This window comes from Myotis myotis, unplaced genomic scaffold, assembly GCF_014108235.1.
Source record: "Myotis myotis isolate mMyoMyo1 unplaced genomic scaffold, mMyoMyo1.p scaffold_m19_p_4, whole genome shotgun sequence".
NCBI classification, from domain to species: Eukaryota; Metazoa; Chordata; class Mammalia; order Chiroptera; family Vespertilionidae; genus Myotis; species Myotis myotis.
The window spans coordinates 92,272,259-92,287,556 of NW_023416346.1; the positions used below are offsets into that span (position 1 = coordinate 92,272,259).

The following is a 15,298-nucleotide window of genomic DNA, read 5'->3' on the forward strand; positions in this document are numbered from 1 at the left end:
TAGAGCTAACTCTCTACCAAAGAGACTCTTTAAAGATAAAAAAAATAAGCATGGCTGGATTGAGGTGAGAAAGGAAATGAATAGTAGGAATTGGGATTGGAGAGACTAGCAGGGGACTGATTATGTAGAGCCTTATGGGCTATTATAAAGAATTTGGCTCATGGTCCTCATGTGATGAGAAGCCTTTATAGGGTTTGAGTAGGGTAATTACATGATCTATGTTTTACAAAAAATCTTCTCGCTTCCTAGTATAGAATGGGTTGTAAAGGTCAGGGGTAGAAGCAGGGAGACCTATTAGGAGGCTAGGGCAGTTGTACAGGTAAGAGATAATGACCTGATTGGTGGGAAATAAATGAAGAGTGATGTGGATAGATTAGAGATATATTCTGAGTGTAGCAAGACTTGCTGATAGACTGGATGGCTATGGGATGATAAAGAGGAAACAAAGACAACTCTTAGGTTTCTGACTTGCCTCCTGGATATATAGTGATGTCATCTTTCTTTGCTGGAAAGATTATGGAGGAACAAGGTTTGGGGTGGAAGGAAACAAAAGTTCTGTTTTAGTTGTCTTTGGTTTACCAGTGACACATCCAAATGGAGATGTCAAACTTTAGTCTGAAGCACAGAAGAGAAGCTAGGGCATCTTGAATAGAATTTTTTAAGTCCTGAATATGCTGGGGGACCCAGGGCTAATTATGAGCAGAAAAGAAACATGAACTTTTGTTTTAATATTATCATTCTGGATGTTGAGTTGAAAATTGACTATAAGGAGGAAAGGATGGAAACAGGAAGACCAGAAAAGAGGCTACTTCAGTCATACAGGCCAAAAAGTATCCTAGCTTAGACCAGAGCAGTGGTGGTGGAGATGGGGAAAAGAGGTCAGGTTCAGGATATATTTTGGAAAAAGAGTCATTAGACCTTGATAATAGATTATATATGTGAGGCAATGGAGATGGAAAAGTCAGAGATAACCCCCAGGTTTGGGGTTTGTCCAATTGTGTTGATGGTGGAGCCATAGTCTGAGTTAGAGACCACTGGGGAAGAGCAGGTTTGAGAGAAACCAGGAAAGTTTCCCCAATAGGGGAAAAGATTCAGTCCTTGCTCCTTTTACTTCTTGCTTATCTGCATCAATCTTCAAAAGGAGCCTATATATTCTACATTAAATTCCACCATCAGAGAATCTCTCCTTCATGTTGATGCATAGTGTTTTCTGACCTCTGTTAACAACACACATGTACCCGGGAGATCACAATCTATTTCTGTGACTTTAATTACCATTATTATTCTGATTACTTCCAACAGTTCTATCTCTAGCCCTGTACTCTCCTCTGAGCTCCAAACTCACATGGTCAACCATCTACTTGGTAGCTTACCCTGGAAGTCCCACATGTACCACAACCCTACCATGCACCAAAGCAATGTTTTCATATTGCTTCCTGTGTATCTGTTCCTCTTCTCCAGTGTCCCCTGACCAAGGAACACATACTGATCTTTGATTGCTCTTAGCCGCCACAACTAACACAACACTGAGCCCCACAGATGCTAACTTATGCACAGTATAGAGTAATGGTTAAGAGATTGGATTCTGAAACCAGCTTTCAGAAACCTCTGATTTATATCCTGGGTCTAAAATTTACTAGTCATTTAAACTTTCTGTGCCTCAGTGCCTTCCCCTGCAAAATGGGAATGACGATAATAGCATCTATGCCTACTTCATAAGGTTGTTGTGAGGATCAAATGAATGTATCCAGGTAGAACACTTAGAACAGTTGCCTAGCACATAGTATTTATTACCTATTAGCTATCTATGAAAATGATGATGATGATGATGATAACAATCTCTCAAGTATATCCCCTTCTGTCCTTACTGATGGTGACTGCCATAGCGTAGACTCCCATCTTGCATAAATGTCAAGAGCTTTCTAACTTAGCTGAATTTGAACATAATATATATGTTGTGCATTGTGTGGGGCACTGTCATGACACAACAGTTTATTAAATATGATTCTTATCTTCCTAGAGTCTGGAGAAACAATATAGCCCATAGCTTCTCTATCCAATATGGTAGCCACTAGGTTCAAGTGGCTATTAAACTTTAACTTTAGATTCATTAAAATAAAATCATTAAAAAGTAAGTTCCTTAGTCACAGTAAACCCCATTTCAAGTGCTCATCAGTTTAGAGTCAGGTTACTTAGATTTATATCCTGGATCTGTCACTTACAGCTGTGTGACCTTAGCCAAATAACATAGGCCATCTTTTAATCTATTAAATGAGCCTACTGATAGTACTTACCTTAAAGAATTTCTGTAAAGATGAAATGAGTTAATACATGTGGATGCACGTGTGCACACATTTCCCTGCCCCCTGTCACTCAGAGAAAAATAACATTACCAGTTGATAAATCTTCAGGGCTCAGGGTTTGGTTCAACAGTTGGTGTTATGTGATTTCAACATGGTACACTGAAACCATCACTGGGCTAGGATTCTGGAGAATCTTCCTTCTAGTTGTAGTTGTGGTTCTAGCCATAACTCTGGAATTCATTTTTGTGCAACCTTGGGTACATTGTTTCCCCTCACTTGCCTCAGTAGGGTGATTGCACAGCTCTCGATTATGTCTCTGCCCTACCAGTTGCAGTACTCTTTAAGGGAAAAGCTCCTATTACAGATGGAAATAAGAAGATAAATAGAAAAGGACATGGCACATCTGAAGGATAGTTATTAGAGCTGCCATTTTTCAACTGCTAACTCTGCACTGGGCACCATACATACATTATTTCGTTTAATGTTCTCAACAGCCCTATAAGATAGTCATTATCCTCATTTCGCCAATTAAAACAAAAGTGAAGCTAGAGAAGTAGGGATTTGGGAAGGCAAAGCCACTGCCCACTTTCAGACAGCCAATAGTGAGTGCTAAGGTAGGCATTCAAACCCAATTCTGCTTGGCACCGAGATCACATTCTGAGCCACCCTGTAATGCTACCTAGGAGTCTTGATGGAAGAGAGTGGGGCTGGAGAGGTAGATCAGTCACTCCAGTATAAGTATGAAGGAGGCATTGGAGGGGGAAAGACTGGAAACATAGAAACCCATTAAGAGACTGTTATACAGGTAGCAAATAAAGAGGGTCCTGAACTGAGGCAATAACCTTGGAGATAAAGACAACAGAACAGATGAAGGACATCCCACTGCCACTTTATCACTCTATTGTCAATTTCTTGAGGGTAAGAACTATCTTTTTCATTTTTGTATCCCACTACTGCCTATATTATCTACCTATACAAACACATACATGGTACTATACAACACTTTGCACAAAAATCCATTGTTGATTAACAGGATTAAAATACATTGCATTCATAATACCTAGTGACTGATTTGATCTAAGGAGAAGACCAAAATGGCTTTCAGGTTTAGAACTTCATGTATTTTTGTTTTTTTAAATATATTTTTATTGATTTCAGAGAGGAAGGGAGAGGGAGAGATAGAAACATCAATGATGAGAGAATCATTGATCGGCTGCCTCCTGCATGTCCCCAACTGGGGATTGAGGCCACAAACTGGGCATGTGCCCTTGACTGGATTTGAACCTAGAACCCTTTAGTCTGCAGGCCGAAGCTCTATCCACGGAGCTAAACCAGCTATGTCTAGAACTTCAGTCTTAATGAGAATCCTAAAGTTGCTTTCCATGAAACTGTAGTGCTCAAAGCATCTCCTAACTACCTTTCTTTCCCTACCCTAAGGTTTGACCTAGGCAATGCCCCAGCTAGAGTAAAGCTGGCCTTTCCTACCAATCATCTAGCCCTCTGGGCTGGGAAGGAGGCTGTTTCTCCTGGGGGCCTCCCTTCCGCTTTCCCTGGCCTGGGCAGTGAGTCTCTCTTCATAGTATTTGAATCAGAGGAAACAGATAGACTGAGGAAGTGAAGAAAAAAAACAGGCCGCCTGGGCTCTGCTAGCCAATGTAAACACTCAGTGGTTTCCTGTTGTTGCAGCCCAAAGCGTCCCATGACATCATTCCTGGCCTTTCCAGAACACACTTGTTTAGCCCAGCCTGCCAACATGCCCAAGGCTGAGTGGCAGTTGCCCTCAGGGTTAGATCCTCCGGAACTGGAGAATTTCTCCCAGCCAACCATTCCCCACCTGCCCAGCCAGTCAGTTAGGCCTTTCTAGCCCTATAAGGCATTGGAGGCTGCATGCTGGACATGCCATCCCACTTCCCAGAGGCACAGTGGCTTATGGGCCAGAGCAAGATTTCCCAAACCGGAAAAGTTATTTTACTTCTTTTAACAGAGATTTTGAGTCAGAAGAGGAGGAGTATATGACATAGCGTCCGAGACAAGCTATAACTGATTCCTCCCCACCCAATAGCATACAGATTTTTGTCAGTGTTGGTCACAAATTCCTAGAAATAGCACTGTAAGGGCACTTTCAAGACCTAATGGCCTAATCTTTCCATGGTGTAGATGAGAGCAGTGAGGCTCAGAGAGGAGAAAGGGACTGGTCCCAGTCACACAACTGTTAGAGGTCTGAACCTGAGCTATATTGAGACAGAATAATATAGTTGCAAGAGCTTTTAACGGGAAATTCAGAACCAAAAGTCAAGCTATAATTCTCTTTGAGAGCTTGGGTAAATTCCTCTTTTTCTTTGGACCTTGGTTTAGACAGCCATAATTCAATTAAAGGCAACAAATATTTATTGAGAACCTACTGTGCTTGGTAGAGCTGGTGGCTTCTGGGAATTAGAAGAAAGCATAGTGAGAACACTCCCCATTTCACAGATTGGAATGGAAAGAAAATGAAAGAGAAGGGCCTGAATTCTGTAGGAGACCTAAAGACAGTATGGAACCCATACCTCTGTCTCTAGGCAGAATTAAACCATAATAAGGGGCCTGAGTTTCTTCAGGGCTGCAACTTCCTTCCCATTCCCTTTACAAGGCAGCAGAGAGCTCTTATTGGGACAGAGTTTCATTTGCAAAAGAATTTCCAAATTCTGGTCTCATTTAGCTGGATAGATTTGCATGGAGAGGTGGTGGGGTTCTAAATTACTGTCTGGAAAATCAAGCCAAATGCATTATGGTAATTTCTGCAGTCAGCAGTAATTGGATTTCAGCCATAGCTGTGTCATGGAGTACAGGGAATTTGAAATAACTCTATTAACCAATCAAGTAGAATTCAGAGACACATTTAGGGAAAATATGCCTATTCCTGTACCCAAAGATGCACAAGGCAATGTGAAGTCATTCTGTTAGCCAATCAATTTAACCACAGCATGGAATAGATAAAACACACAGAGATAATATAGATGCATTTAGATCCATACACAGATGCAGGAGGCTGCACACACACACTGAGAAACACAAAGTACACACACACACACTCAAGAGCCATTGATATACACATGGAAGACACACACACACACACACACACACACACACACACACACACACACACTCCAACCAGAAGAGAAGACAGCTATTTATTTGGGAGTTCTGGGGCAGGGGGTCATCTACTTTCTGACTTCCTGCTCATCTTTCTCCTACCTCCTCCCAATTGTCCTAATTCAAATACTATAGTGTATGGTTTTCTATAGAAGCTTTAGAAAACCACCCTGCACTCCACTACATCCATACCCACTCCCACTTCACCACATCAGACTCCTGTTACCTATTTGTTGTCTGGACTATAGCAAAAAGTATTGATCAGGGCTTCCTGATGTCAGTATCTTTTCACTAATCCATCTTCCATGAGGCTGCCTGCTAGAGGGAAACATTCTAGAGCTCAGCGCTGTTCTTGCTTTGTCCCTGCTCAAAATCCTTTCTTTCCTTTCCACTGTCATCACAAGCCAACCCAGATACCTGGCATTCATGGGGTAAATAATACCAGGGGCTCCTTGCCCCTGTTTATGTCCTCTGCCCTCTCCCTACCCATGCCCACCCTATGCTTTCCTGCACCCTGTGCTATTCCCTTGAGCTAGAACCACTCCCTTTCCACCTATCAATTTCCTACCCACTTTAAATTTAACTAGGTTGTTTGAATTTCTTTAGAAGGATGACTACATCTTTAACATTTAAAAAATTTTAATGTTCTTATCCTTCAAGGCCCAACCCTAAAGTTACCTCCTCCATGAAGCCTGCCTCTAATCTATTAAAAGCACTATATTAGAGAACTGAACTTACACCATTCAGCCTTCACAGGTGTGTGTGTCTTGGTGCACAAAGGAGAGTTGATGGAGGATAAAATGAAACTTCTGATGCTAGTGCCTCCTCTGGGGCAATGGGCTGGCACTCTTCTTGTGTTACTGCATTGGTCATAGTCCTGCAAAGACAGACTTACAAATCCCAGGCCTCTGAAGTCTCAAGCCAGCCTCTTTTGAGCTATCTCATTCTAGTCATGAACTTGAGTCCTGGCACTGCCACTAGCTTTTGTGTGACTATGAGCAAGTCTCAACCCCTTTCTGGCCTTGATTTTTTCAAGGATCCTTCCAGTTCTGGATTTTATTATTGTAAGATGAAAGGTTTTATGCAGCTATTCCCATGATACATCTGGTAAGTATTTCCACTATCATTATCATTCTCTCTCTCTCTCTCTCTCTCTCTCTCTCTCTCTCTCTCTCTCTCCTCTTTCTTTGTTTCCTTCTCTCTTCTGTCTCTCTGTCTGTCTTTCTGTCTCTTCCTGTCTCTCCTAGTCTGTCTCTCTTCCTTTTCCTTTCAACCTCTCTCTCTTCTACATCTCTCTGCCTCTGATTCTATCTCACTCTCTCTGCCCCACCCCAGCCCTAGAGTGTGAATCTGGCTGAATAGCTTCCAACCCAAAATAGCTCCAGTGCTTTCTAAGTGTTGTTGTTGAGTAGAGGTAGAAATGATATTCCTCTGAGGGTCTCGGGAAGATCAACCATCCCTCTCCTCTCCCCTCAGAAAGGGCTCGCAGAGCTAAGGAGGAAGGCAGCAGGATGAAGGATCTCATAACAAGGCCAACTGGTTCCTACCCTCCAGCTTTTCACCCAAAGAGAGGACATTGCTCACAGATCACAAAGGTTCTCCATTTCCTAGATGATCTGAGCCAGAGATTCTTAACCACCATATACTCATTTTTTCAACTCCTCTGACTCATCATTTTACAGATGTGAAAACAGGCTCACAGACAGGAAAGGAATGGCTCACCATTACACAGTCAAGTTATGGAAAAACTGGAACTAGAATGCTGGTCTCTTGACTCATAATAAAGTGCTCTGAAAAGACTATAAAACTCAGCACCATCAGTTGAAAGGAACTTTTCATGAGCATTTTTCTAGGAGAAGAGAAGACTGAGGATTACTGATGGGTGAGTTGGAGACTCCATAGATATCCAGATTGAGAACACTCAAGGACAGGATTCAGGTCTCCTTTGTCTCCAATGGAAGTCCAATAGAGTGTCTCGATGCAGCTCAATGATGAATAAATGAGGGAGAGAGCCTCCATCAGGTCACTTGAGGGACACTGATGCTTTCTCTGGGGTTCTGGGTATTTATATGCCACACTCCAGAAGCCTTGAAATCAAAGGATGAAGGGATTTAATCTTAGTGTGTTGTTAACTTGCTCAGTCAAGAGTCCCCGCATCACCAACACCCATAAATCCGTTTCTTCTTTGTAAAAGTATTAATGATATATGCTTCATCTGGCTCCCTGGAGCTTGGATCAGTTTCAATTAAAATAAAGGATAGGAAAGAGCTTTGACAAAAACAAGGCAGCCTTCTGCAAATGTGATGGCTGGGTGCTATGGTGATGTCCCAGCTAGCAATTATGTTCTCAGCGACTGTGGGCACCCAGTGAGTCATCCTCTCACTCTCAAAGCCAGAGGATTTGAAAGGGGAGAAATGAGGTGAGCCTTTTGTTGAGTTTTTATTTCTGTGAAGGGAGGCCAGAACAGGAGTGCACAGAGCCACCTCCTACACACACACACACACACACACACACACACACACACACACAGTGCCCCAAATTCCAGCCTCCTTAGAGCTAAACAGCCAGCTTTAGCAAGGACTTCAACCCTCCTCTGCTATTTAATTCTGAGATACCAAGTCCTCAAGCTATTGGGGTTTCTTAGAGATGGGAAGTTAGAATCCTAAAATTTTTTTCAGTCCCAGTTTTATATTCAGCCTTGGGCTCTATTTCTGATTGTAACGAATTTACTCTGCAACTTCAGGCAAATTGCATTCCCTCTCTGAGCCCGTTACATCTTCAATATACAGAATGATTTAGATGCCTAACATTATCTTTCAGGACTCCCAGATTTAGAATACTTGGGTTTGAGTCCTAGCTCTGTCACAACTGTATGACCTTAGACAAGTTTTGTCCTGGGCCTCAGTTTCTGCTACTATAAAATGAGGTATTTGCATTAGATGCTTAGCACTGTGTTTCAAGAGTTTTGGACGGAGATTCAGGAAATCTGACTTCTAGCTCTAACACCACTGAATAAATCATTGTCTGAGTTTAGACTGGTCTCTTCCTTTTTCTGGGCCTCAATTTCCCTATCTGTGTCATGAGGGAATCCAACTTTGAGTTATTTAAACACACTCTCTGATTCTAACAGCCTCTGGTTCTAGAATTTTACAGGCACTGAAAAAGGAAGTGAAGGGAGGGGAAGCCACACCCAGAATAATTTCTCATAAACTAGCAGTGGTTGCCCTCTATAGGTCTGACCTGAAAGTGCAGGCCCAACTAGACAGTAGTTGCTGAGGCAACTGCTGAAGACCTGAGGCAAGAGTGGAACACAGAGGGACAACTGGATGTTTCACCAGATAGGGCCAGACACATAGACTAGAATTGGCACACAGATTTCCCGGCCCTGTCCTAATAAGAGGGGTCCAGATAGTAGTGTATACTGGGATATTGCACTTTCCTTCCTAGTCATCAGTAAGTAACAAGGGACTTCCCAGGCCTATATAGAGCTCATGGTCAGTGGGGTCTCTGCCACAGGTAAAGTAAGTAAAAGAATCTTTTTTACTTTATTGAATAATTTGCCTACACATTTGAGGGGATGTGCATGAATGTTTGAAGATGGAGTGTGATTGTGCTCTGAAGGTGAGTATGAGAATGAGTTATTTGCATGGCTGAGAAGTTTTAACATGTGAGGCAAAGAACTCTTCATAAGATATGGAAGAAGCTACTCAAATTAAAGTGTTTTTCAGCATCCTCATCTACTCCCTACTCTCCTCAGAGTAGAAGCAGTTCATGCCTGGCCAAAAGACCTAGGATAACCTTAGTATAGAAATGATAACCTAAATCATGAGGAGATTAAATACTGGGGAAAACTCAGCATTCAGGAAAGGTCCTAAAGTCTAGGGGATTTGTTAATTCAGTCTTGGAGTATCACTAAATTTGGTATAATCTGTGGACTCATTCTTGCAGAGCATTATGTGCTAGAGGCTTAGGAGAGATGTAAATATAGGGTTTTGTTACATAAATAGGCATATACTAAGCCTTTCATCACTGTCATTCCATAATGATTCATTATAGAAGGACTAGTCAGGTCATGAAAATCTATACTCCCCTATCCCTTCTCCTCTTCTTGGGTTAAAATGTCTGACCATCCAACCCATATGCAAAGGGAAAAACTGTTCCTTATTGTGTGACAAAGATGGTTGCAGTTCTAGTTCTGCTCCTGATTCACTGTGTAACCAAGGCCTAGTCCCAGCCTTTCTCTGGGCCTTAGTTTCCCTACCTGAAACAAAATGGGGTTGGACTTGATGAGTTCCCAGGCTTTTCCCAGCCCTGACATTCATTCTACCTGTTTTTTTTTTTTGTTTGTTTGTTTTTTTAATAGAACACTTTCCCTATTATCCCTTCTAGTTCTACTTACAGGCTTATTTTTTAAAATATGTTTTTATTGATTTCTGAGAGGCAGAGAGAGGGAGAGGAAGAGAGAAACATCAATGATGAGAGAGAATCATTTATCAATCACCCCCTGCATGCCCCTTACTGGGGACTGAGCCTGCAACCTGGGCATGTGCCCTGACCAGGAATCAAACCGTGACCTCCTGGTTCATAGGTCAACACTAAACCACCAAGACACACCTGTTGGGCTTCTTTCAGTGTTTCTTAAATGGAAATTTCTCCCCACACAAGCTCCTACTTCCGATAAGTGCCCAAGTTTTCCACTATCATGCCCTAAACGGGACAGCAAGTCTTTTATTTTACTTCCTCAATTTCTGGACCTGACCCCTTCCCCACCCCACCTTGTTCCCACCAAAAACAAAAAGTTATTCTCTCATCAAGGTGTGTAATAATAGTTTATTCTGAGGAACAGATACAATAAAGATAGCAAGTTGTTTTTATCCTATCAAATAATTTGCCCACACATCTTGTCATTAGTTTATTACACCAACCCTATCCCTGCTCATGTCCATAAGCTTCTACCCCCAAAATCACAGATAAACCCTGGAATGAAGAGTTCAAAGGATATTTTATTTAAAAGTTTTGTAAACAGAATTATGCTCACAGCTTCAGCAACAGAGAGAGTTCAATTAAACCTCACTGCTCAGCTCAGGTGCCTGGAGCACTTCCTCAGACACCCCAGAAGCTTGAAGTCAGACCTGAGGAGGTCCTTTCTCTCCCTCCTGGAAGCCAGTTTCAGGAGAGGAACGTGGTTGTTGGCACCACAAGAAAAGCCAGGAGTAAAAAGCATACAGGTAGTAGAAAAAGGAGGACATGAGGTGGAAAGGAGGGAATAATCAATAGCAGCAAGGGTTGGAGGAAGACCCATTGTGGGTACTGAAAAGTGTTTGGAAATTTTAAAAAGAATTGTAAATGAGTATATCCAAAAATATATTTTAAAAAATCTGTAAGTGGAAATACTTTCCTTTTGTTGCCAACAAATTCAATTTCCTCGATCCCACTTATGCAATGTGCAGCAATAATATTTCATGTCTATTAGTGACTACATATTGTTATTGTATCTGAGATAGCATGGTTAATATTGACTAATATATTGTGGTTAATGATGGTTAATACTATATCTAAAATACTATGAAAAAATATCACTGAGATGGGAAAAGAGGGAAGGAGTGGGGAAAAATATAATGGGATAATGAGGAGGCCATGGAGTTAGAGTGCTTTCCTGGGTTCAGACCTGGCTGATCCACATCTGTTCGGAGTTTATGAGAAGCTCCAAAGGCCTCCTTATGGCTCTAAGGAGCATTTGTCCCATAGCCAGTATGGGGATCAATGCTATAATCTGGCTATGCCTGGGCACTGCTGATACTGATTGCCATCAATACTCATAACCAGTTGCTGTCAGATATCCACTGACAGTTGCTATTAACACCCACAGCCAATCACCATTGATATCCATAGGAGACTGATGTTAATATCTTATTACTATTATCATTCAAAAGTCCCCCATCTAAACTATGGTCTAGTTGGGGGGAAGGGAGAAAGGGAGAAAGGGATGGGAGTGGGGAACTGGGTGAGAGAGGGTTATAGCACCAATCCAGGAAGAACTATCATCTATAATTCCTGGTCACTTCGGGATTAAGAGAAAGGCCTAAGGTGGGACAGGGGGAAGCTGAGGCCTAGCCGGCCTTGCCCCTAAGCCCCTTCCTTCAGGATGCCCACCTGATAATGGGGAGTCTACCCTTCAAGCTAATGTTAGCTAATACTGACTAGCAAAGATTGCCATGACCTGGGACTTCTCTTGAAGGATTCTTTGCCAAATCCAGGTTTAGGAATCCTTATCTTGTAACCAAAAACCGGCCAGAGGAAGGTAGCGATGGTGGAGTCCACCCCTCTTGACCAGTGGGCCCATTACAGGATGCCATTAGGCCTCAGTTTCTGGTGGGCCAGAGCTACAGCGTAATAGCGTTGGAAACGGACAAGGAGCACAGGCACCAGCAAGACACCAGTGCACATGCCCATCGTGGCTGTGACAGCAGCAGTGAGCTGGCCCAGAGAAGAGAGGGGATAGACGTCTCCATAGCCAACAGTGGTAAGAGTTATGACAGTCCACCAGAGACATGTAAAGATGTCTCCAAAATGGGGCTCACCCTGACCTGGGGTGGACATGCCCAAGAGCTCCCCATAGAGGAAGAGAAAGCCAAAGAATAAGATCTCAGCTACCCAAATCAGGAGAAAAGCACACACCTCCTTCCAAGAAGAATGAAGGGTGTGAACCAGGACTCTCATGGCCAGGGACTTTTCAAGGAAGCCCAGGAGACGAACCAGCTTCAGGACATAGAGAGAACGAATGGCCCCAAGTGTTAGGCTGAGACGGGGTTGCTGTTCAGCCTTGTCACCCACCACCAATTCCACCACCACAGGGAAAAGGCAGAAAATATCAGCTAGATTGAGAGGGCTACACAGGAAGCGCACCTTATCAGGGCAGGAAATGGCCCGGGCAAAGAGCTCAGTTCCAAACCAAAGGGCACAGAGCAGTTCCAGGTAGAGTAGGTGGGGAGCACGGCGGTAAACAAGACCATTGTTCTGCTGCTGCTGATGGTTTCCCCCAACCCCTACCCCATGTCCCATAGGAGTGAAGTTGGCAGAGAAGTAATCCAGCTGGACCTCCGTCTCCTGGAAGAAGATGACCAGAGCACACACGGCAAAGAGTGTGGAGATCAGGGAAAGGCACTGGGGGAAAAGAGGCATGTCAGAAGTACCCCCATTTACAGTCATCCCCATTTCTCTAACTGGACCCCACCCACCCTTCTTTGCCTCCCCTTTTTAGGAATCCCCTCAAATTGTCCTGGGTGTTTGTAGGTTCAGGGCCCAAGCACTGTGCCAAGTGTGTGGCCATTGTGGCATCTTGGCAGGGCCCTTTGGGAGTAAGAGTGTTTAACATGGCATTACAACACTGTTAATAAGTTACCTTGGCCCCTAAGGAAGATTGGGGTTGGTCAAGAAGCACCCAGAGCCATGGCTTCCAAGCATTCCGCAGTCCCTGGCCTCCAATGGGGTTCAGCAAAAGGCGTTCATCCATGTGGGCATTCTCACAGACCTCCCAAGACAGAAAGTCCTGGGTTTGGGTCTCCTTGCCACTCAGCTTGAGCCAGCAGCAAGGTGCCAGCGGTGCTTCTGCCAGGCCCCAGTAAGCCAACTCCTCCTCTAGGACATCCCGACAAATGTTGGCAGGGCAGTGCAGCTGCCGAGTACGGTAGTAACCCAGCACGTAGCCAAAGAGTTCAGGATTTCGGTCAAAGAAAAACTCTCGAACTGGTGGACCCTGAGCAGCTGGGGTGCCAGGTGGGGGTGGCTCGGTCAGCTTGTAGAGACGGGTGCCTGGAAAGGCCCGCACAGTGCTGATGTAGGTCTCATGGCGCATGCCCCCCACGTTCAGGATCAGTTTATCATCCAAGCCCTCCATGGCAAACTGTGAGCCTGCTTCTCGGCTGGCTCGGATCCGCTGGCAAGAGGAGGGATGACAGGGGTTAGGACAAGGCTTAGCCAGGGCAGGGAGAGAACTGAGGACCACAGAAGTGATGTGGCAGCCCAGATACCCAAGGGAGGCTACCCTAGGCTAGGAGTTAGAGGTGTGTCTTCCTCCTAGGTCTTCGAGAATCAGGAGGACAGCCAACTCTCAGGTGTAGTCACAGTGACTAGCCAGAGTCTCTCCTGGGCCCAGCAATTCCAGGAGAAAAAAACAGCCTAACCTGGATACAGATGTCTTTCAGGGGCTCTTAGGAGATGCCTGGTGACTCTGAGAGAACAATTGTGCCATGGTATACAGCAGAGGAGTCACAGACAGGCAATGACAGACTAAATGGTCAAGATGGGGACAGGGACGTCTCTTAATCCTCTAACACTTTGAAAACTTGGGGTGGGGGAGAGATGGGGGAGGGTGAAAAGAGAAGCTGCCAAGGGAGGCTAAGTGCAGGAAATGGAGTGAAGATGGGAGTGACAGAGGAAGCTGGAGGGCCTTAGAGATCCCTTTGCCTCCACAAGGAGTAGGAAGTGCCTGACTTCAGAAACTGGCTGGGGGGTCGGCAGACCTGACAACGATGATTTTTGACTCCGACTTCCCTGGCACCTGGTCCTGGGCACTCAGCAGCAGCAGCAACTGCATCAACTGCACCAACAGCACCAACAGCACCAAAAGCACCAGCAGTACCAGCAGCAGCAGCAGCAGCAGCAGCAGCAGCAGCAGCAGCAGCAGCATCCGTTGGTCTCTCTACTGGGCGCCCTAAAATTGCTTTGGGCTTAATGAGCTCCTTGCCTGGGAACAAAAAGGGGCAAGAAGAGAGTGGGGGCAGAGGAGAGAGAGAGGGTGGTAGGAGCACAGAAAGGCAAACCAGGGTGGTCAAAACACCTACCCAGATCAACATTTCAGTGTCCCATACCCCCTAACCAGCAGCCTGTTGGGGCCTCCCATGTTTGTCCCTGAGTGCAAAAAAGGATGAGGGCACAGGCAGCCACCTCCAGTCTGAGAACATCACACCTCACACACCCACCTCCCATTCCTTTCACCTCTCAGTCAGTCCTTCCTTACTCACTTGGTTGTTTTGCATGATCCACGAACACTGGCAGTGAAGGGACCAGCGGCTGGCTGGGCAGGGGGGCTGGAGACGGTGGGGTGGGTGGTGTGGCCAGCATTGCTGCTGCCTCCGGAGTTCTTGACTGCTCCTGCATGGAGAGATCTCAGAGGCCTCAGGACCAGGGTGTGCTCATGGAAGAGCTGGCAAGGAGCTGGGGCTTTCCAGGAGCCTCCCGTTCCTGCTGTGGCCAGAGGAGCAAGGGCTGAGAGGCAACAATCCGATTCAGGGCTATATGTGTTCCTGCCTGCTTGTTTAGGAAGGGCTTCCTGGCCCCCAGCCTGTAGGGAATCAGACAAGAGACCCTGGCCAACTTTGCTGCTCCTCCTTCCTCCCCCAGCTTAGTTCCAGCCCAGAGCAGAGGGAGGGGAGGAGGCAGCTGGAAGAAAAACAGGAAGTTAGGTAGTCAGGCTCCAGCCAAGAAGCCACATCACAGGACCAGTTAATATTTCGAACAACTTTCCCCCCCGCCCATCCCCACTCTAATTCCCCACCTTCCCCCCAGCTCCTCTACAATCCTCTCATCAGAAGCCTGAAAAGGAGGAAGGGGAGTGGGGGAGGGGGAAGTGAGGAAGATAGCTTGGGAGGCCAGATGTGCTCTTGGCTGTATCTAGCTGTTTCTACCCACTCATTTTTTTCTTTTTCTTTCTCCCTGCCGCCCCTCCGCCGCCCCCCCCCCCCTGCTGCCGCACTCATTTTTCTTCCCTTTTCTCCAGAGGCCTTGGTGCCAAGGATGGGAGTAGGAATCGGAGAAGGACAGGGGCAGGGAAACAAGCAGCCTCAGAGAAAAGCCTGCTTGCT

General features: G+C 45.1%; 1 protein-coding gene across 1 annotated transcript; it reads right to left on the bottom strand.

Moving 5' to 3' along the window:
- Window positions 1-10,258: 10,258 nt before the first annotated feature.
- Window positions 10,259-14,928, bottom strand: LOC118654534 (potassium voltage-gated channel subfamily C member 1-like). The gene is made up of 4 exons (XM_036305899.1): window positions 14,459-14,928; window positions 13,958-14,181; window positions 12,838-13,371; window positions 10,259-12,599 (listed from the first exon to the last, which is right to left on the bottom strand). The coding sequence occupies exons 1-4, from the start codon at window positions 14,592-14,594 to the stop codon at window positions 11,778-11,780; spliced, it is 1,716 nt and encodes a 571-aa protein (XP_036161792.1). The 5' UTR covers window positions 14,595-14,928; the 3' UTR covers window positions 10,259-11,777.
- Window positions 14,929-15,298: the final 370 nt, after the last annotated feature.